The sequence below is a fragment of the Homalodisca vitripennis genome, chromosome 4 (assembly GCF_021130785.1).
Source record: "Homalodisca vitripennis isolate AUS2020 chromosome 4, UT_GWSS_2.1, whole genome shotgun sequence".
Lineage (NCBI taxonomy): Eukaryota > Metazoa > Arthropoda > Insecta > Hemiptera > Cicadellidae > Homalodisca > Homalodisca vitripennis.
The window spans coordinates 37,346,264-37,370,194 of NC_060210.1; the positions used below are offsets into that span (position 1 = coordinate 37,346,264).

At 30.1% G+C, this 23,931-nt stretch overlaps 2 protein-coding genes across 2 annotated transcripts in view; both read right to left on the reverse strand.

The window, feature by feature from the left end:
• The window catches only part of LOC124359161 (glutamate receptor ionotropic, kainate 2-like), a 118,493-nt gene that overhangs the window by 92,702 nt on the left and 1,860 nt on the right, over nt 1-23,931 (reverse strand).
• LOC124360989 (piggyBac transposable element-derived protein 3-like) lies at nt 18,577-18,951 on the reverse strand. Its single transcript, XM_046815026.1, has one exon. It carries the CDS (start codon nt 18,949-18,951, stop codon nt 18,577-18,579), a length of 375 nt encoding a protein of 124 aa, XP_046670982.1.

Below are 23,931 nucleotides of genomic sequence, written 5' to 3' on the forward strand. Positions count from 1 at the left end.
AGTTAAAGACAAATTTAAAAGACAAATTCTATATGACAGTCATTTATTCTTAAAAGCGTTCGAAATTGTGCATTCCATTTTTTTAACGTCTAATAATGTTTTATACTTAGTTCAGATAACTGCTTGGAACTAAAATGTTTACCTCACCCCATATTGTAATTTTTTAAGTCGTATCTCTCTGAAATTTTCAAAAATATACTTACGCATATTATATTTCACTCCTTAAATGATTAAAGCTTTTGAGTAAAATATTTTCCTCAACTTATACAGTTTTATTATTAATCTGAAATATTTAATTCTTTCAGAATTTTTAACGTCCCTTGCTATATTAGAATGGTCATATAAATATCCCTAAACATCCTGAGCAATTCGCATATACATTTTGTTATTAAAATTGGATGTTTTCCAAAATGAAAAATACAACGTTATTCTATAACTTGGATGACTACAATATATCATATTTAATCACAAATAATTTAAAAACTATTCAAAATATTTTTTAAATAAAATTAGTTACGGTACGTCTATTCTTACTGTGATCGAAAGCAAAAGAGATACAGTTACATACACTTCTATACTTACTTCATACACTTACATACACAGTTCTATACACTTACTTATAAGTGTTAGAAATGTAAGTGGGGAGGCTGGAGTATTAAAACCAAGGTAAAATGATATATGCACTGTCCTATGACAGTGGTTTATAATGTCCTCAATAAATTTGCAACATATGAATAGCTACAAACGTTGTGAGAAACGGATTAATTCTAATTATTTATATATAATATAAGTTTAACAAACCAAGCAAACTCCGTGTGTTTTCACTCAGTAAATACTGACACAGCATTGTGTTTAAACATCATTCTACACCCACAACTCATACTTTTTTTAACTTAATGATTCTGTACATCTAATGTATCACTTATTGTTTAATGTTTTTTTTTTTATTTTTATTTCAGTAATGCTTAATATTTCAATATACACTATATACATTGAGTATAAGCCATTGTAATTTTAAATTTTGCGTAAGATGTAATTTTAAGTCGAATATAAAAACATTGATGTTGAGTTTTATAAAAAATTTAATTTTTGCACACAATTTGTTTGAGACTTCCCAATTTAAACAAACAAAATCAAATTTCAAAAGTGTTCTATAATAAATAAATTATTCATATTATGCTTAGTTTTAAGATACATTTATGCTGTTATATAGTTTTAAACTAATAAATGTGGCCACAATGTGATATATTTTCAGTACGTGGCACATAATATCCATTCTTGTTTAAATACTAAAATAACATTTTCGTATAATTATTACGTCCTTATGTACAAGCAAACAAATTTCTATTTTGATATTTTTCCCTTGATTTATGTAGAAGTATATGTTTCTTAAAATTCTTTTAAATAAGGTTGAATAAGGTTTAAATATAGAGTTTAGATATAAAGTTTTTATAGATATGCACTTAATATTATTTTAAGAAAACGGGTAGAAATTAAAAGAACTATATACAATATTTTTCTTTAAGGAAACTGTCGTAATAAAGAACAAGGATTTCTGCGAAACAAGGAAGGCAATAATGCCAAAATGCTGTCAATAAGAAAAGTCCAAAGGTAAATATTTGATTTACTAGATTGTTGGTTGACGGTAATTGAACATTTTCCTGCAGGTTAATCGAAAATGTAGGATTTTATTTGTTGTCTTATATGCACTATGACGGCTGATCATTATGAGTGATAAACTTGTGATACTTATAAATGGTATGATGACGCCGTATATTATAAAGCAAACAAATAAATATATTTCTTGATATTTGATCCCACGGTAAAGATAAATATTAATATAAATTTTTACAGAGACTTTTAGGGAATTCGTCTCGTTCAAAATAACGGTGATTAAGGAACTATTGAATGTTGCTTCTATCCAGTACGATTTGAATTTTAGTCAGAATATCTACGAAACAGCTGACAAAGAAACACAATGCGGACTTTCAAGTTGTGATAACTGTCATAGTAAGTGTACCATAGTAAGTATAGCATAGTAAGTGTAGCAGCAGGACTACCAAAAGAGTGTCGTTAAAAATCCACACTGTATGGTATAAGAACAATTTGAATTTGGTCAAAAAAATCTAACCAAAAGCAAACGTAGTATAATTCATGACTGTTAAACTTTGTGTGACCACTGCCATAGTGAATACAGATATTATGGTACGTACTGAGCTAGATTCGATGTTGCTTTAAAAACAAAACCATTTCCTTAGAAGCGCTTTCCATGTTTTGTCGACTCCTCTCGGAGCAGTCAATCACGCAATGTACTTGCAGCTTTGGTTACTTTATAGCAACTTACAGGTACGATGTATGCAAATTATGCATTGTTCATTGAAGATTTTGTCAAGTTTAAATTTTGTACATAATCAGTCCACTATATTAAAAAAAACAATCAGAATAAAGGAATACATTCTAACTTCATTTTCAAAATAAACCTATTAGGTAGTATGCAGCAAGGTAAGTGTACGCCACACCACGTGTCAACATAATGCGCCTGAAACACTTGCGTGAAAATGCTGTTGGTATTTTTATTTTAAAAATATTCTATGTTAGACAGAAACACTATCAGAGAGAAAATACATTTTTGCAGCCCTCAGGCATTCAGAAAATTAATTATACAGGCATAATTACTGACAAGCTTTACTAACGCTCAGCTGAATCCCTTGGAAAGACAAGCAGCACCGTCGAAATCATTCTTGTCCATACAAAAATAAGCCGTTACTATAGTGTGTTAAAGGACTCAACGAAGTACTATTATGTATCCTGAGAACACAATATTCATGAAATATACATCACCTACAGTGTTTATCTTCTTTTCTAAGATTGAGATTTTGACTGGTAGTTTTTCAGTCACAAATCTATGGTGTTGGGATTAAAAATACCCTATGTTCCCTAAAGTTCTTAAATATGTTTTGTATTATAAATATGTTGATTTTTTTATTTATACCTATTTCGAGGTTAAGTAAAAAAGAGGACTTCGGAGACCTAACTTCACCTTTATAATTAAAAAAAAAATATATATATATATACACCCTGTATATATATATATATATATATATATATATATATTTATAATAAGGGATATATTAATAAATAATATTGTCCGATTAAGCAACTAAGATATCAGAGTTGGCCTAATATGTGTATCAATATTGTTCACCATTCGAGTATAGAATATATTTACACATACTATTATATATGTAAATCTTCACTAAATAAATAATTATATTAACGGAAAAGATAATTACAAAAAAACAGAGGAAAAGCTTTAATATTTTACAATAAAAGTTGCACCTTACGTAAATCACCTCAAAAGATTAGCAAAAATTAATTATATCACAGCTGAGAGTTCCTGAGAGAGAGAGAGCACTGACAAATATTTAATTAACTATCTTCCTCTCTTAGGAATTAACATAATCCTAAGATTTTAAGACTTTTCTGAAAAAATCCAGCTCCGAAATGAGCTATGCTAATGCAAGTTGAATTCCCGAGTAACTCAATTGAGTGATTGGATCTTGAAGGACTATTCTGTAGGCTAATAAGTCGCCTTATAGAAACGTCTTTTTAAGTTTGTCTCTGCTGTATTTTAAATTTTACAAGATGAAGTTTAATCTGAAAATAAAATATGCGGTTCCTACTTAATTTTCAATTAAGAATTGTTTGAATAAATTCTACGGAGCGTTGTTCAAGGTACATTTGACAAATAAAATAAAAGTGTGATAATTCTAATGCATTTTAAAAATTTCCCTTGTGCAACACTTGTTTCACATGTATTAATTACAAATAAGTTATATCTCAGTTACTACACTAATATCTATAAGTATAAGTTGCTTATAGCTGTTCTTAAAAATTCAAATTCCACAAAAAGTGCATATTTAATCAATTATAAGCAAATTTTATTAGATTTTAATTTTAATTTTAATTAATACAGTTGTGTTCATTCTCAGGTGAACTTTAATGATATGCATATCAGGAATACATTTTCTCACGAATATACAACTTTTAATTATTGACACTGTAAACAATAATATTTATGCTTTTAAACTTTACTACGAGCGTTTTAATAATAATTTCTTTAATTGGCTAAACGTTAATAACGCCTATCGAGTGCTTGGAATATAGATAATACTGTCTGTTTTGTCTGTGAGCCCGCAATATATCTGAAGATCTAAATGAACATATATATATATAGCGTATATATATATATATATATATATATATATATATATAATTAGGGAATAGTTTTAAATTGGTATTATGGTAATTTGCCATGGTGGCTGCGAGACATTTGTTGTTGAAAAATATTAGTAAACAAAATCCAAAAATATGATTTTTTTATATTCAACTTAGCATTATATATATAGCGTATATATCGTCAAATTACATCATGTTGCATGAAACTTTGGTACATTCCACATGTCTCTAATGAATTTTTTGACAATGCATGTCTGGCCCAGGGATTTTGGTGAGTGACTGAAACCCATAACTCGTTAGTCTGGCACTATTAATATTTTGTCCACATGAGCGATACAATAATTCCTTTTATGTATTATTACATGTCCGCAGAACACCTCCTTTATTTTTTAAACAGCCAGTGATGATTGGAGTAAACCGAATTAAGTGTTGAAAATATTTACGAGACATAGTACATCACGCTTAACATGAACAGCAGTAAAATGATTTCCACGTCTATAAGAATACTCCATCAAATATAAAAATTAGTGCACGATGGTATTTATGTCTTAAATTCGTTGCTTATATTTTAAATAAGTCTTAAGACAGACTTACTGTATAAATTACTATACTGCAATATGTAGATTTTATTCTAGCTAAAAGGGTTTACACAATATATCTATACACGTCATATCCATATATAACTTTGATGTGTTTATTTTCATACCTAAAATTAGGTTGGTTATACTTCTGAGGAAGAAATTTAAATGAACTAAATCTCATGTTACTAAGGATCTTGAACAAATTATTGCAACTCGGTGATTGGATAACATGTTACGGTAAAAAAACTATTTTTAATCATAGCTTAGTGTTAACAAAATGTTAACAGTGCAAATCAGATAATTTGGAAAACAAGAAAAATAAGAAGCCTTGCTTACATCTCAAAAATAAGTAAGTTGAATGATTTAATATTTAATTTTATACAATCTGCATTTATGTACCTTTACGCTAAAACCAACCAACAAAATTAAAAAATAACTTTTAAAAGTATCTTTTCTGATACTTGAAACTTTTAATTTTATATAATATTTCAAATTTTTTTTCTCTTTTTGACAACTTATAGCACGTTTTATATAGTATATTGAAAACTTATCGTTAGTTATATTCTAACCTAAATAAGTGAACACGTTTTATTGTGTTTATATCAAATGAATACAAAAGTTTAACTTAATCATTTCACTAGTTGGACAACCACCCATAAATGTCCTATAAGTATTATGGTATAGGATCAAAAGGGAGTGTATTTTGTAGTTTACCCGCTTTATTAGGATATGTTTGAGTATTTAAGTTTACGCACCTAGAATACTCACAACACGGTTTTAAACATGAAATGAAGAATCAAGGTCCAATGTGTGGTTATTATGAAAATGATTTTAGAGTTAAAAACTAGACAAAACAGTGTCTAAGTAATAATATATGTTTTTAAAATTTTACTGTTATAAAACTATAAATACTTTTGATTTGTAAGAAAATTCACAGTTATTGTACTACATTATGTTAATTTTAATCTAATTGAAGTGTTCTGAGAAGTGCATAAATATTATTTATATATTTCTTGTCAGTACAAATAATATGTATTATATTTCATATAAACTGCAAATAATGATGATCGTGTAAACCAACGACACATCCTACGTCTGGAGTGTTGATGGCGGGGTGTTTTGTCCTACCCTCGTCTGTGGGAGTAATTACCTTTCTCAGTTATGACAGCTTAAATAGACCTCCGTTGCGCTTCTCTAGACACTCAAGCTGAGGATATAATGAGCCTGCCTTAGTTACACAATGTCGTACTGGGGTTGTAAAAATTATTATGTTAATCAGACAAGCAGCAAGTAAAAAATGCTTGTTCATTCCCCAAACATAAAACAGCTTGCCGATGGTAAGTTTGTTTACTTAATACCCAATCATAAATAACTTAAAATTTTTACCTCCAGTTATTAATTATCATAGGAATACATCGCATGAAATCGTAAGAGCTCTTGTCAACATTTATAATAATAGCTGTTCACTTATAGTTATAGTATATCTTCTAGGCTGAATAAACCGGATATGATCCGGTGGATGGCAGCAGATCCTTGTCGAAAATTATTTTTATGTGTTCTCCTTTATTTTCAAATAATTATAATTTTGGAACCTAATTTGTAAAGTAGACAGTAATATAATTTGACGAATTGATTTTATTTGCTTATTTACTCAATTACAATATACTCAATTATTATGCATAACTTTAATTTTAAATTTTAAAGTTCAAATGTCCAGTTTGTAATTTTGTGGACAGTAATTTTTCATGACTTAGAAACATTTGCTTACAAAATCGGTTGAATAGTTCGATAATGATTCCTTTTGTTATTACTTTCGGTATTTATCTCTTATTAAGTATGAACCCACACTCCCACGCGTCTCGGCAGCTCCCCATTCTCGCGTAGCACAACTTATTTATTGTTTTATTCATTAACGGTATACACCACTTTACATCATTACATAAAACAAACAAAGGTGGCCAGCAGAGTGCAAAAAGAATTATTAATATAATTAATTAATACAGCATATACTTAATACATTGGTGAGAGGATAACAATCATATAATAGAGTTCAAGAAAAGAAAGCAAGTAATAACAACAATATTTAATATGTGAGCAAAAAAAAAACTCAATACTCAAAATTTGACAGAGTAACAAAAAACAATGCAAAAAATCAAGCAAAGAAACAACTAATAAAAAATGTTTAAGTATTAAAAAATAAATATATATTTTAAAAGAATAAAAATAAAAAATTAATGATATAAACAACGAAACAGATATAATGATTAATGAATATGTTTGAAACATGACAACGTAAACATATCAACAAAATAAATGGTCAAGCTAACAACAGAAGTAGAATAAATTATAACAGTCACGCATTAAAATGTGGCACATCTGAAATTGCTTTATTTTACTTGTCAATGTTATAAGATATTTTGTTTTTTATTCATAGTGTAAAATAAACTACAGAAAAATTTTGCCCAAATGTGAATGATCACCATATTGAAACCTTTTATTGATTAACATTAAGTTATAAATTCATTCAAGTAATCTCTAAGTATCTTAGTGTCAGGTTTAGTTTGAATGGGTAATAAATTACGGCATTATATATATATATGCAATATTACTAAATAGGTTACTATAAAACACTTTCACGCCCACAGTCTGAAAAATCTTAACTTACATATAAAACCATGTAGAACGGAAGTATACGAAGAACACTCGTAAGCTTTACGATGCATAATAACTTAAATATAAGTTTATATTTTCTGAAGTTTATACAGCTACCACCTTTATTTGATAGGATTGAAAAATATTTAAGAAAAAATTGGTTAAATGCATCTAGTAATCCTAAAAACTGATATAATTAGGATATCTAGTTTTAAGGATAAATGCAAATGTCTTCGATATTGAAATATTTAATTGTTTAAAACTCGTTAACGACTAGCCGTAGCTGTATGTAAATCGGCGTCTGTACAAAGCAAAGTCTGTAAAAATGAGTTTTTATCTATTGAAACTAAAGCAGTATGGTGTTTAGAATACATTCACAATGTTTTATACAACTCAAAATGCTATACTACTCCTATCTGGAAATGCAATGTAATTTCAATTGAAATTATTTCATTTTATTACGATAAAAAACCAATTTCCCTATTCACCTAGATATACTTCGTACGTTATAACAGCATTTATTATTTGACTATTGTAAATTTCATTAGGCTTCAATATTTAATACCGTGTCAATTTACTAAGCCCACAAAATATTCATTTTATAAAAATATCAATATCAGTCTTCTAATTTTGTCCGTTAACGTTACCTGACTCTCATATGAAATATTTTAGATCTATGGATAAAAGTTAACAAATACACCAATATAAAGGCATCATAACGTTTCATTAAACACGTAAAACTTTTTCCACTAAAGTTTCTTATATTCTATGTCACATGTCCTTATCACTATACTATGGAATATTTGCACAAAATATTTATGTGGGAGAACTGTTTATTGAAAAAAAGCTAGTTTATATTTAATGAGGCTTTATCTCCTCTAAGCTGAGGATTGGTGGCTGTAGTTACCAATAGGCGCTGAAAAATATTATCTACCTATGATAGTTATTAATGTAATTTCAATAATGAGGTAATGTTCAGGTTCTTGAACAGGTGTGCAATATAATTCATTAGCAATCAATTTAGTTTCAGCAGATTTTATGACCGAGAATCGAGGACTGCTGGTGCCAGGAGGCATAGCTTGACTGCGGCGTGGCGGGCTGTCGCCGCGTCGCTCGCTCGGTGACGCATACTTAATATCGGAAATGACGAAAAAAGGATTCTAATCGATCTATTTTAAAACAGATTTTAAAAGTTAAAATTAGAAAAATTTTATAAAAATATATTTCTTCCAAACGGCTATATACAGTTCTAACCAAATTCTAATTAAAAGTTATCTACTATAACTATGTTACTATGATCATCCAGTTTACAAATTAGTTTTCAAAATTAAAATTTATTTACAATTAAAGTAAATTTGCTTTATCTTGGCGCTACTCTGTAGTGGCTTAGATGAATATGAACCCGGCACGTTTTACCATAAAGTAATAATGTCAACCAAAATGCTTATGGAGTTTTGTAATTGGTATTGATCTAACGATTTTTGTAATGATAGTAGTAGTAACAGTATACTCCCGTTGTAGGTAATAAATATGGAATTAATTATATTTATTACTTATAATGCTAGAACAGAAGTGTATAGTTGTCAAATAACCAAACTTTTTCTGCCTAATAACAAATACCATTATATGTGCCGTAAAAATAAACATTTAAAATTGTTTTCATTGATGATGGTTGTAACCGTAGGAGTGTTATAAAAAAACTCTATAAATAAATATATCTTATTTAGTTTGTTTTATTTTAGAAATACATGATCTTTAGGAGGTAGAAGGAAATTGTTGATAAAAAATAAAACTTCCAATATTTATGAAAATATTTGAAAATTACCACTTATAAGATTAGTGTAGTAATAAATGCCTATTTTGGTCAAAGATTAGAGTTTCTAATACGTAAGTACTGTTCTGATGATATATTTGTACTTAAAAGGTAGAAAAGATGGAAGTTGTTGAAAAGAATAAAGCAGTTACAAGGTAATGTATGTAACTTGGATATCATTACATTACATTCATTGATATTTAGTTTTGAGGAATGATTTATGTATATTTGTAGTAATGTGCATACCTAAATATTTGGTTCGTTTTTCTGTACTTTATCCGTTCTCTAGAAAATTCAATTTATATGATGTTTACCTGTTTTGACGCACGACTCGGTAAACGTTAGTGAATAGTGCTGTATAACGATCAAAAGGATCTTACAACTTACATCATAGTGATCGGATTATTGCACGTATAACGAAATAGCATTGAAGATAACATTCTACTTAGATTTTCTCGTGATGTGCTCCGCTTTAGAGCTTTGGTGGCGCCAGTTCATGTGACCATTTATTGCCCATAAAATGCTGGTTTGGATTCTGTACACCAGTCGTAGACACTTGTTTTTATTGATGGGACCATAAAATGTGCCAACATCAAAATGTATATCCCCATATTGCTGTTGTCTTATAATATTTCGTAAGCTAGCTGGAATAGAGTGAGTTCATGGTATACTGTTATAGAACATCTTCTTAAAACCTTGAATATAACAGAGGTGGAAATTGGCAACATATTGCAATTCATATTCCCTGAGTATGTTCAGAATTAACTGTCAAAGTCCAGGAGGCGGGAGGATTTTTTTCTGTATTATCACACAACCTAGTTTGACATGATATTTACAAAGGGATTTCTCGAAGGAAGATATTTGATCAATATCATGAAAAGTATTATTAATTATAAATAATAGTTATATAATCCTCAAACAACATGATAAACAGAGTGAAGTTCTCCAACTATATTGTTCGTTAACCTCTATTTTACGTGTTTGGTGGTTAGTTCTAGATGTGTCTTGCTAACAAATTTAAAATATGAGAAAAATATCATTTTATATTTTTAATCCTTTTTATACCCATACATTTCGACTTAAACTTTAACATATGTTACGACACTTTCTGTATATATTTCAAGTAAAACTAAAGTAAAGTGAATATGTCTTATTTACCAGGCAAAATTAGGGCTAAGAAGCCCTCTTTAACACAACCTGGGGACTAACAGCTTTTAAGTAAATTCCGAACCACCACCAGTGGCCGGGCTGGCGGGCTGCTTGCAAGGACAGGATCGCTCAGCGGTTACCTACCCAAGCAGCAGCCACGCTCGACGTTGCTTGATCCGGTTATCTTGCGATAAACGTTGTACCCGCTACACTGCACCATTGGCTAAAACTAGGTATTGTTCTTATAAAATGCACATTAGGCCTCCTTTCCTGAGCGTAAACGTGATTTCTAATCACGCTCAGACAATATAATCTACTTGCTGTTATTTTAGTAATCATTTACATTCAACGGAACTAAACTATGATACATCTAACGTCATTTTCTAATTCTGGATAAAACTGAAACGGATACCCTTCAGCTCTTTATCTAATAACATTAAAACAAAAATATATTGTTTGTTCTTAAATAACATGTATTGTATGGAAAGTTCTTGTCTTGATCATTTATTTTGCTGTCAAAAAGTGTATAGGACTAAAAGTACATTCGATAAATGAGAGGAATGGTTTCATTGATCGTATGAGCTTTCATAAATCATTTGGAGCTGCTATATTCTAACCGTGAAACACGCATCACTGGATGTTGTGGACGTTTACAGTCTATAAAACACTAGTTTATAGCTTACGTGAACAGGGCCATTGACACTGGTATAACTTGGTTGCCGCTGTTAGTTTTGATCGGTTGTGGTAAGATTTTATGTATAAATCCAATGCAAAATAATGTATGTCTTTGTACCTGATTAAACACGTGAATCACATTAAAATTTTGGAATAATTCTTTGTCTCGAATGATGCATATAAATATTAAAACCACCATAGTAATATCGATTTACTAAATACTGATTTCCATTATACTTTTCATTACTTCCAGATTTCTTCTATCACTAAAGCACCTTTTTGAGGGGGGTAAACTTTCATGGCGAAAGAGGATTTCCATATCTGCTAGACCCGGATCTTTTATTATTTCAATTTTACGATCCTAGACTTTTGCAGATAATCAAGCTGGTAAGATGTTCTACTAAGATATGTATTTCACAAATTTTCCCCTAAGGATGGTGTTTCTTTATGATGGTTTTTGGAATGTAAAATGTTTAGATAGTTTTATTATTTAATAATTGTAGAACTAAGAATAAAATTCATCATAATATAACTAAATAGCGATACAAAATGTTCGTACTTGATTGAAGGAGCCTAATGCTACATTGAGCTGATGAAACACGATGCAGTTGTTAAGTCAACCAACGCGACACCCACCTTGCTAATACCCAAAAATATCAATAAAATTAACATGTGATGCACCCTTTCTTTTGTTTTGTCCAATATCTGCCACATGTATCAATTTATAACGCAAAACTAACGATCTTATGTCAATGATTTAATCGTTTGTTGTAGATTGTTGGCCTTCAACAGCACTCAGTTTTCTGAATTATTCCTTGTAGGGCCACGATTAAAGGGTCAATGCTGCACAGTAGTAATGTAAATAAAGTCAAGTCAAGTAATGTAGCATTCAATTCCGCCTTGATTAAGGTAGAAAATATCACTTATATAGTAACAATATTTTAATAACGTTTCCTAATTTAATGTTTCCAAACTGGAAATTGAAAGACGCGTACAAAAGCAACAGTCACATAATAATTTACAAGCGTCAAGTTGAATGTTCACGTAACCAAATTGGCGCAAACAGTGCAGCTCATCACGTCTGAAGTCGAAAAACTTTCTTACCATCCTCGTTACATTTAATGATGGGAATTTCCTGTATTATATTTTCTCTTCAAATAAATAAATAAATGAAAATACCTGTTGTAATTCAAGCGGTTATCAGATACACTGATTTTCAGAGCAACTCATGTCACGTTTAAATATTACAAATTCTAAAAATAAATAGTCTATAAAAACATGCTTAACGTAACATTTATTTTACTAAACTATACGAGGGATAAAAAATATATGAACAAAATTGTATTGCCTTAATTTCTAAATAAAAAATCCTATAAATATTAAACAAATTTAGAAGATCTAAAAAAATTGTGCGTAGGTTTACATCCAACTTTGTATAAGGAATGAAGTTTTGAATAAGGTATAAAGAATAGAATTATTTAAGTTAAAAACTGATTCAGTGCTGTCTAAAAATATGATAACTAGACCAACCTTCTGGTCCTTATTATTAGAAGGGGAACTTTATTTACATTGTTAATTATAGCCTTATTATAGCTTTTATGGAAATGGTTCACTAAGATTAGAGCTTGCCCACGGAATAAACAGAAATAAAGGACTTTAGAACATATATTTTAAAACCGTGATTTAACATTTATTTAACCATTGTTTAACATGTTCAATTTTATAGTTAAACTTTTTAGAAGCAAGCTCTGTATTGTTTTAACAGGTTCATTAGACCATTTTTGTTAAATCATGAGTTATATAAACTCAAAGTCGATTTTTTGTACGATTTTTCTTACATAAAAAAACCCATAGTATTCTAGTCTCACTTTTTCTTCAAAATAAGATTTGTTTATTGTGAAAAAATAAAGTAAAATAAAACCGATAACCATGTTGGACTTCCTGCTTTACAGGTTTGAGTTATTTGTAAGTGTTGATGATTTGAACTTTTCTCGCTGTTGCCCTATCTTCGTCATTCTCACTAGTATTGTCCCCAGGGATCATGACTCAGTCCACTATCTGTTTAGTTTATTTAGTATTAAAGTCTATGGAAATATAAATGTTTATGTTTTATGGAGAAATTATGGTGCCAAAATAACCGTTCTTCCAGTCGTTAACGACCGTCCTTATTGTGAGTTACTCCAAAGAAATTTAAATTCCAATAAAGACTGGTCCAAAAATATGTGTAAGGCCACTGACACAACAAAATATTCAACGGTTTAATATAATCTCTCCTCAACCATAAATGTGGGATTTTACTAAATGCGCAAAATGACTATCCTTTCTCGAAGTAATCATGTAGTTGTCTTGCTGTTTAAATCTGCAATATCCTCAGTAACACTGGAAGATTATTAACCTATATGCTACTAACCTCTAAAAATAGTCATACAGACTTTAGACATTAAATTATACATGTGTGTGTGTGTGTGTGTGCGCGCGCTCGCACGCGCGGTGGGAGGGAGCTGGGAGAGGGAAAAAATTAGAGGGAGAGAGAGAGAGAGAGAGAGAGAGAGAGAGAGAGAGAGAGAGAGAGAGGGAGAGAGAGAAATAATGAGATATTTTGTAAGTCGTGTACATATATTTAATATGTTGTATAATGTAATTTTAATATATATATATATATACGGATGTTTAATATTACATCCGAAAGTGCGATTTTGCACGATATAAACACTTAAGCGACGTTATGAATTACAAATTCACTTAAGTCCCACATGTTGGATATATTGCAAATTGGTTAAGGAAACTCTTATACATGCGTTTATGTTGTTTTTTCAGATGCTAACTGTGTACGTTGTATGTCTGAGTACTACGTCTACGTGCAGTCCTTGCTGCTGTATGGGATCCTTGCCAGAGACAGGGCTAAATCATACGTATTAGAGCCGCTATGTGTTGTCCTAAGAAGCATAAATAAAGCCATATTAAAACAGAACAGTGCATATCCTCTCATTTACATTTATCTTTGTTTCTAGTTATAATTCGCTACCTCTACATTTAAACCCTTCTACTATATCTCTGTTGCTACTGAAATATTCCCTCATTATGGCTCATCTCTGCGGGTCTCTGCACGTATGCACTTATTCTATTTACCAATTTGATTATTTTATTTTGTTATCTTTGGCAACATGATTACTTACAAACGGAATATAAGACTCCGTGTTGTCCATTTTCAATAGTAATAGAGAGGTACATTTCCATACCAACTTTCAACATTTATATCAATTCGTTCAACACGTATTTTGTATACGGACAGACGGAAATCAGGTTTTGTTCATCAGAAACTGTTGGAAGGGACTTGGAAAAAAATTCAGCTAATAATCTTATATCATTATTTGCTGTTAGATTGCTATCGGTGTAGTTACTTTATTTAATTTCATATGAGTTACATCTTCAATTACTATTATAATTAGTAAATATCACTAACTTACTTTGTTATTCCATAAATAAATGCAATTATACTGTCGAATATTAATTTAAAAACTAATATATACAGTTTTGCAAGGATTCTAGCTCCTAGACAACTATTAGCCTAATCATGTATATATAAAAAAAATATAAACTCAGTAAGTCTAAAATTTTTTTTTATTTAGAATTAACAATTTAAAGAGCTTAAAAGATTAGACACAAACAATTAAAAATAATATAACAATATGAGTGAAGTGAGAACAAAACGGCCCTTTGAAACAAACGTACCAATTAACGCTGTTTTTATTGTCTTCAAAGAACGCAGTTTAAATCGTGAGCGCTTTGAGAAAAAGTTTTCTCTGATCGTTTAGTCCTACAGTTTTAGTAGGAGAACAATTTCATTTGTACCACTATAGTAACAAGTTCTAGCTATAGTAAAATTCTTTTAAAATAACTTATTTATGTAGTCGTTTGTACAAAGTGCTTTATTTAAAACTCATTTACAATGAAGATGGGACCGATATAAAAATATTGCACCAAAGAATGTTTGTTTATAAATTAAATGACTTTTATCAAGGATACTACTATTTATAACGACATTTTGCAAAAATTAACACTCACTGAAGTCGATTTAGGAATTTTTATTTGACAACAGATAAGATTTTTCATAAATTCTAAATATACGATAAATTAAGCAATATATATTGTGTCATATTTATATTATATTAGTTTGTCATATTATAAAAAGTATTCCTTTTTCGTAGATTTCCCACTTCAGTACGATGTTAAGGATGATGTGTATTTCGGCCGTTTTATACATATCAGTACTGTATATGTGCCTTATTGTACGGAATATAATGTACGAACTCACACGTGATCTTTATGGAACGTGTTAATTTTCTAATAATATTTACATCTTGTGATATTCCCAAGAAGAAAATGTATTCCTACTTAGAGGATTTCTCTGATCTTTGTTTTTTCTTTGTACCTTTGTTATCATCCTATTTTCTTAGCCAGATTAGATATTATAAACATTAGTATACACCTATAAGTACTGTATCCATCATCAGTGTTAACGTTTACTTGTTGCCACCTCGAAGGCTTCTACCAAAATCAATTTGCGATTAAAGTACGCCTTTTGATTTGTTATCCTGTTTTCCTATAGTCACTGGGCTCGCTGTACTTCAGCCACAGTCTTACGTGTACATATTCAAAAATTTGTGCTTTAAATTAAATGTTATAACGATGTAGCAATAATAATAAACCGGGGCAATGGAGTATCAAATGAACTAACAAAACATAACAAAAACATATCGCACTGATGGACGGACAGCCAGACTGACTGCCCTTTTTTGATCATAATATAAATAAAGCTCTTCCCCGGACCTAGAAGAGCCTGTGCACCATGTTTGAAGTCTCTACTATGATATGTATAAGGATTCTTTGCACAAAATAACAGATAAAGTAATAAAATATTAACAGACTGGCATTTGACCTTCGGGCCATAGGATAGAATGGACTTTACTTAAACAAAAAGCAACCTATTTAGGTATGACCTTAGCATCAACAGTTATAGGACAGAATTTCAAACGGAAGCATATACAGACAAACAGATTGTCCTTTTTAGTTCACCCAAAATCAATAAAATTCTCCCTATATCAAGAGAAACTTATGTCCCAAATTATGTCTTTATCCCCTAATATCGATTTATCGAACAGCCAGATATACTGACATATCCAGCGACAGCCACAGCCATTTGAGCTTTTGACCCGAAAACCGATTATATTTTTCGCGGATCAAAGATAAATAGGTATAAAGTAAATCTCTATGAACATTCTATCTATATTTATCACACATACGGAACTTCGTAAGGACAACTATACGGTTTTAAATAGTTTCCCGTTAAGGCTTTGATAATATTCCGATGGAATTTAATTGTGTGTTTGCACTGCTAACATCTGTATTAACAGTTGAATAACACTCTTTACCATTCTCAGATACGGAGATACTAGGATAATTGGTATTTTGTTCATGCAAGTGAAATAAAAATTCTGAAACACTGTGTACAACGTTGCTTTAAGTAATCGTCAATATTGTCTGTTTTGCAATAAATACATTGACCTTAAACTAATCATTAAAGTATTTATGAGTGGCATTTTTGATTTGCAAATGTTTCTATGTTACACTATAGATGATAATTAAAGGTAAATTTCAAGTGGTTGCTTGTCTTCAGACACCGTTAAAAACATTTCATCTTTCGTTTTGAATAAAATAACTTCTGCCTATTGTATAGGTTATCGGTTAGGTGCTAAAATTTTGAATTATGTAACAGTGACTGTTTTCGTTGGTTGATTTGTTAAATCACTGAATAGTGGAATATATCCGTTAAGATCCTACTTCCTTAAAAATCCTTTCATACACAAAAACATTTATCCACATCTCACCACAAAAATATATGTGAGATGTTAAATAATCAGTTACGATCCATAATTAATTAATTATCATATACTCATTATACATTAAATTATTGTGAGAGTTGTCAAACGACAAGATCCTTCACTATGGCATGAAAATCAATGGTATGTTAAGTTTAATACAAAATATAAAAAAAGGTTATTTTATTTTGTAATCTTGGATATATTATGCTTTTATAAAGTTTAATCCAGGAAATATCAAACAAAATTTCAGGGGACACCCAGGTTTTTGGATAACATTGTCCAATTCAATACTATGCTGACAATATGTGAGTGTGAGTAAAATAATAGCTTGATTACGTTTCAGTTATAATCACGCAGATCAACAATAATCGTAGACAACTGGTACTCAACTTAAAAATAATAGACTTGGCGAATAAATTAACACAAAAATAAAATTATAATGAAACAATAAATGAGGTTTATGAGGTCAAAAACCAAGCGCTAATCGTGTGAACGGCTGGACTTCATTTTAAAAATAAGGTGTTACGCCACTTTTATAGATAGTTTGAAAACAAATGATTCTCATTAAAACATAATTTCGATAACACTTTTATTATAATTTTTTTTTTTTTAATTTTTAAATAATTGCTACAAACGAAAAGCTTCTTTAATTCAAGAAACATATATAATATTTTAGATATCCAATGAGACTAAAAAAACTTAAGTTATAAAAGTAATGACGATATTAAATAAAATAATGTATGCACGCATCTCGCATAGTTGGTAAACTTGTGTTTTACTCATCCATTGTTTTATTATTACTCCAATAATAACAAATTCATGAACTAAAAAGAGAGTGATTTTCTTGACAATAATATCGATAAGAGGACTGAACAAAATTGGTCGCTTAAGAGGTAGTAAAGCGATTTATTCCCATACACGTCATCCACACCTTACATGACATTCTTCTTTTTTACCTGCAAAACTACCTTTCATACCTGTCATCTTTTTATGTGTTTATTATAGACATTCCTCATCCCCTTAACCTCTTCATGCATGAATTATTAAATAATTCGAAGACAAATTTTTTTTACTTGTTTTTCTTGTTAAATAGGCTTTTTTAATAACAAAAATAATTTTTTCAAATTTTTTTGTGTCTTAGTTAAAAAATGGCTGACCTGACGTCATATGACACCACCATGCAATAAGGTAACAAAAAATTAATGTTACCTTTTTTATAATTTGTTTTATTTTCCCTTACATGTACATGAAATAAGTACTATGTTTAAGTTATAAATGTATAAAAATGTATTGAATCGTTTAACATTAAATATAGTTACATTTTGTAAAATAAAAAAATATTTAAATTTACAAATATTAAATTTCAAAACTAAAATCAATTTTTTTTTTTAAATATCCATATAAGAACATTCTATTTACTAAGGAAAGCTTCCATACAGTCTGGAAATACATGTAAATCACAACTGTTTTAAACTGGAATCTGGTTTTTACTAGCAGTGTTCAAAGCGGCAACGCTGCTCCCTGGCGTTTTCGACTTTCGATGGCCAGTGGCCAACTTTGTCGTATCTCAGTTCCGGGATTATGTTTACTGGTTATTTTTTTTCTTAAGAGGTGGAGTGTTGTTAGGAGACATTGACGAGAGCCTTTCTCTCTTCTTCGTGTCACATAACCCTTTCGCAATGAGGGTGTTGGCTACAGATGATTTGGAAGACAACAAGTCCATTTTTCCATCAACTGATTTCCTGTAGCACAACCAGGCATTCACTAGGGACACATTTAAGAGGTGAAAGAATACTCTAAGGTACCACTTCTTAGACGTGATGCCATGAGGGTAATGTGCTATCAATCTGTCCGCCATATCAACTCCTCTGATGTAGGTGTTGTACTCGGATATAGCATGAGGGCGAGTGATCGTTATAACTTCTTTGGTTTTCCTGTATTGACTGAAAATTATGAACATCTGTGCAAATTTCAGGAGGATCGTCTGATATTTCAGTACCTTCTAAAATATTCTGTTGGGCAACATCAACTTCAAATAGTTCGTCACCTGATACACTTCACTCCTCATCTTTTGACCCAGATGGAATAAAATTCTCACTAGGTAATTCCAAGTACTCGGCAATATCGCTATCATCCAAGACAGAAGTATCCATTTTTTTCTTACACCTACAAAGAAGAAAAAATAAAATAAGTGAAACTATACCAATCAGTAATGGGCATCGGGATAGTTTCACTTATTGAATGGTGGCGTCATTTGCCACTCATCAATAATTTGTGGCTAATTTTTATTATATTAGCAATCTCGAAAATATATTTAGTAAATATGTTAGTATATAATACTAAAAAGAAGAAAATAATTTTTCTTACCTGATAAAATTTTGTCATTAATCAGGAAAAGATTATGAACCTGCCAAAATAACCTCTCACTAATAACAACAATGCTGGACTAAATAAAAAATGAGGGAAAATGAACTATTGCTTCCACTGTGATGTAGGGTGGCCTATGCTAGTGAACTATGAACCTATTACACCTATGAACCCTTGAGTGAACTACATGAGATAGAGACAGTTTGGAGTACATCTTACATTTTATATATATTTATTTATTGAGTGGTGTCAAATGACATCGTCATGCATGAAGAGGAAGTACTCCTAAATACTGCGTAAGACACCTTAAAAGTTTTTATTTAACCCTGGCAAGACGAACTGTTGTTGCCAAAAAATTATCGACATTATTTACAAAACTGGTTAAGCCACAATAATATTTACATAATAAATTTACGTTTTTAATAAATTCTTATGTAACTCTTATGGAATATCAGAAAAAATTTGAAACGTAATAAAAACTTTAAACCCTATTAATGCGTTTAAAACACGCTAAAATGTCACACACAATGTTTAAGAACAAGCTAAAAAACACGCAGGATTCAAATACTCTATGTTATGAAGAATGCAGGTGTAACAAATTACATAGGCAGAAATAAACTACCAATGCCGTTACCTTGCCAAAAGACAAGTAAACGTAAAGAAATAACACAAATAAAACATGAGATAGGGAATGACCATATGATAATTTTTTATTGTTACATTGAATATTACGCGATTCATTACAGTGAGACAAGCATAATACACAGGATGTATAATTTCTTAAATTGGAACTCAATCGAAGAATAATGACACTGAGTTCCAACAACTGAGTGAACTTTTAGATGGAATGAGGCCGTTTTGGTTGCCAATACTGAAAACGATCTTTAGTATAAATGAAGTCAGTGTAATTTGGAGAAATGTATAAATATTGTTACATAAAAAGAATTAAGCCTTTTCTGAATTTACAGCCATCTGTTTTGGATGTGGCAATCACCATTTACTATAGTTCAATACTCTGTTGCCATTAGTTGGATATTTCCTGTATAGCCTATCTGTTGTTACGCGTATATTTCGTTCAGATTTTAATAATTAATTTGATTTTAATTCAGTACATGTCTTTGAAGAAGTGTGCATGGAGTACATACGGAACATGTTAAATGTGTTACGTAAAACATAAAAATATTAAGAGATAAATTATCTTGGCATATTATAACCCTAAGTCCTTCGACTAAATCTGAATAATGACTGAATCCTAATAATTTTCTCACTCTTTTAATAATTCATAATTCCTGCAGCAATTAAAAGTAATACAATTTTTATCGAAAATGAAGCGCTAAAATCTGTAAATAAAACTATTAAAACATGTAGTTATAATTAAGCTCTGAAATCAATAACTTTTACCTACAAGATGTTTTAAATCATGGAATAATACTGTTGATAAAATTTGGAATCCTCTAATATTGAATATTTTTATAATAGTATAATATTTTAATAATGACACATGGCTTTCCTTCATTCTAAATAAGGATTTATCCACCGAAAGCTTTTTCATATTTACTACTAGTGACATTCTGTTTCTGTAATCGAGATAATCAAGTTCCCATATAGCTTGGCGTTCTTCTTCTTTATACACTAACAATATAAGATAAACTTATACCTCTTAATGGTGTTTTACATCTATCTCACTTAACAAACTAAAATGAACAAACCTTTGTAGGCCTTCGGTTCAATACATAACAGCGAAACCAAGTCCGGCTACAGCCGCAGTTAGGACTGACGGAGTCAAGCAACTGCATTTGTAAACTGCCTATCACCACGGTTACCTTAACGTGGCGCCAAAAAGTTATTCTCAGGTGCACATATCGTCAGCTAGCGTTATGCACTGTGTGAAAGTATAATACGGTCTCTCACGTCCTTCAAATAACCTGTAAAGATGAGGGGAAGAAAGGTCGTTAGCATGTTTTAGCCGTGGTTCATGCCAGATAGTTAGGTCTTTAAAAAGCATAAATCTACTGAGGCTCATCCATCACAACTTGCTTCGACACAAACCTGATTGTGATTATCAGTAACTGGTAGTGAAAAAAAAATGAAATGAATTGTTCTTCTAAAATAAAAATTGTTAAAACATTAAGTACTACCAAAATAGAATTTACGTGAATATACTATTTGGCTTCATTATTTTTTACATTGCACGAAACGATACTCCCAAAAGTATAATTTTGTTAGCATATTAAACTTCATATTGGATTCACACCAAAACTAGAATATTGTGTTATAGAATATTGATCTAACAGATTTTAAGTGATACTTTCATCTTTTTAACTTCCAACACATATTGACCTATTTTTTAATTCCCGATTTAAGTTCGATATGTATGTAGTACAATATATTTCTCAATTATAGATCTTACTAATTAATTTTAAACAAGTAAACATCTTGTTAAACTCCTTTACTACATAATTATACTGTTTTAAATTACAATAAACTGTTATTACGCAGGAAATTAAAATACTGTTACATCTTTCCACGCCCCGCGGAGCAAACATGTACAGTAAACAAATGTAATAAAATGTTATTCTACATAGGCCTTTTATTATTTAATTACTTCTCTTTCAAAAATATTAACCTGAGTTTTGGCCATATTTCATCGAAATCATTATGAATATTAAATAAAGATTAAAATATTTTTACCTAGTTTTAAAACATTTCACGATAACAGTCGTCGTGTTGTTAATACAAAAAGTTAATACTTATATACAATTTTATAATCCCACCACCTTAAAATTTTGTGGATTCAAATGGATTTTGTGGATGTATCGATTCTAAAAGCAAGGCATCGGTTTTTTGGAATCCAATTTAGACCTTGCTTTTCGACGTATTAACCTCTATTATTCTTAGATTTTAATTCAAAGCGAAACTTTTTATGATGAAAAAATCACATTTATATTAACTAAGGAGAAATGTTTGAAACGAAATGAAATAAAATACGTCTTGATTGTAGAGGCGAAGTTAGCACTTAAAGATCATGTCTTCTACTTATATCAATATCACTGATATCTTTTTTCTATCAATATCAGAATAAAATTTTTCGCAAATTCCAACGGCCTTACCTCAAAAGTTTTTATTTGCTTAGACTGGTTAGCGCATGTTTGTAAATCGTATTTAAGTACTATCACTTTACCACGTATTCAATCAGTAGATAGCGTGTTCAAAATGTAAAATTTTACATACGTCAATAGCCTGTTGTATGTCACTAAACACTGATAAATAAAAACTATTATTTGCTTCAACTTGATTAAAATTCGAACCTCTCACTAAATCTGATGAGGATGATACCACTTCACGGCATTGTCTGTGGTATATATGGAGAGAGAGTATATAAACTGTTTCAAAGGAATGCCATTACGAATGTGCTACTTACATGATAATTAATTTACTCACATAAAAGCGCATAAAAATTAAAACATTTAAATTGCAATGTTTGTTCAAAGTTGCATGCAAAGTAATTGTAATGTATAAATAAATAAATAGTGTTTGAATAAGCAAACATTTATTTTAAGTTTTTAATTATGAGTTTTATTAAAGCGGTACAATTCCAGCTTAATAGTTACTTTTATGAAAGAATAACAAATCAATTAATTAAAATATCGCTATTTTGGTGTCGCATTAAACATGTTATCTCCTTATTTTTTATGAATTAAATTATCACGATCGTAATTATGTATAAGCCTTGATGTCTGAAGTAAAAAATAAAGAAAGAATACCAGTAAGACATGTACTTCCTAAAAAATTTTATGTGCGCATCAATTATGCAATTATCTCGCCAATGGATCTCTCCAACAACATTACTCGTATATTAGTACCAGGTCACTCATAATAGGCCTCAATCTGTCATCTCTTAAAACGTTAAATTGAGTGTATTTTGTATATAAGTGAATAAAAATAACCTACCAGGATATTTAGATTCTTTAGCAACTGTAAACAAGTACATTGCCAAAAGTACTATTGGAATTAACTGCATCGTAACAAGAGGAACAATACGTGTTTTCTCGTCCCAAATTGTATCCAAGAAACTCGTCTTACATATTTATTTTAAAAATAAGAAAGTCTCACATTTATTACTAACTGTGAGGTCTTGGAGTACCGTAGTTGGTAACTTACAACAACAACAACAAACAAACTATAACTTACAACAGAACAAACTTATAGTAGATCAATGTTTTAATCGTCTAAACAATATTACAATTCCTAGTTCTGATTTTTTTTTGTTTCACTGAACAATGGAAAATATCTGGGGATATCCTGTTCCCTTCTCAGTATAATAAATGTTCAATTAGTCTCCAAATGTATTTATTTAAATATTTTTCTAGAAAATGACATATTAAGGTAAAGTAAACACATTTCCAGTAAACTTTAAACTATTCAAACGTTAAGAAATATTGAGAATATTAGAACTTATCTAATTTAGTTACCACTATTAGGTGGTTGAGAAAGGAATTTTAGAAATGTTAATATATCTACTCTGTTTCTCTTATAGATTATTTTATACCTCATAACAGTAGCATATGGCAGC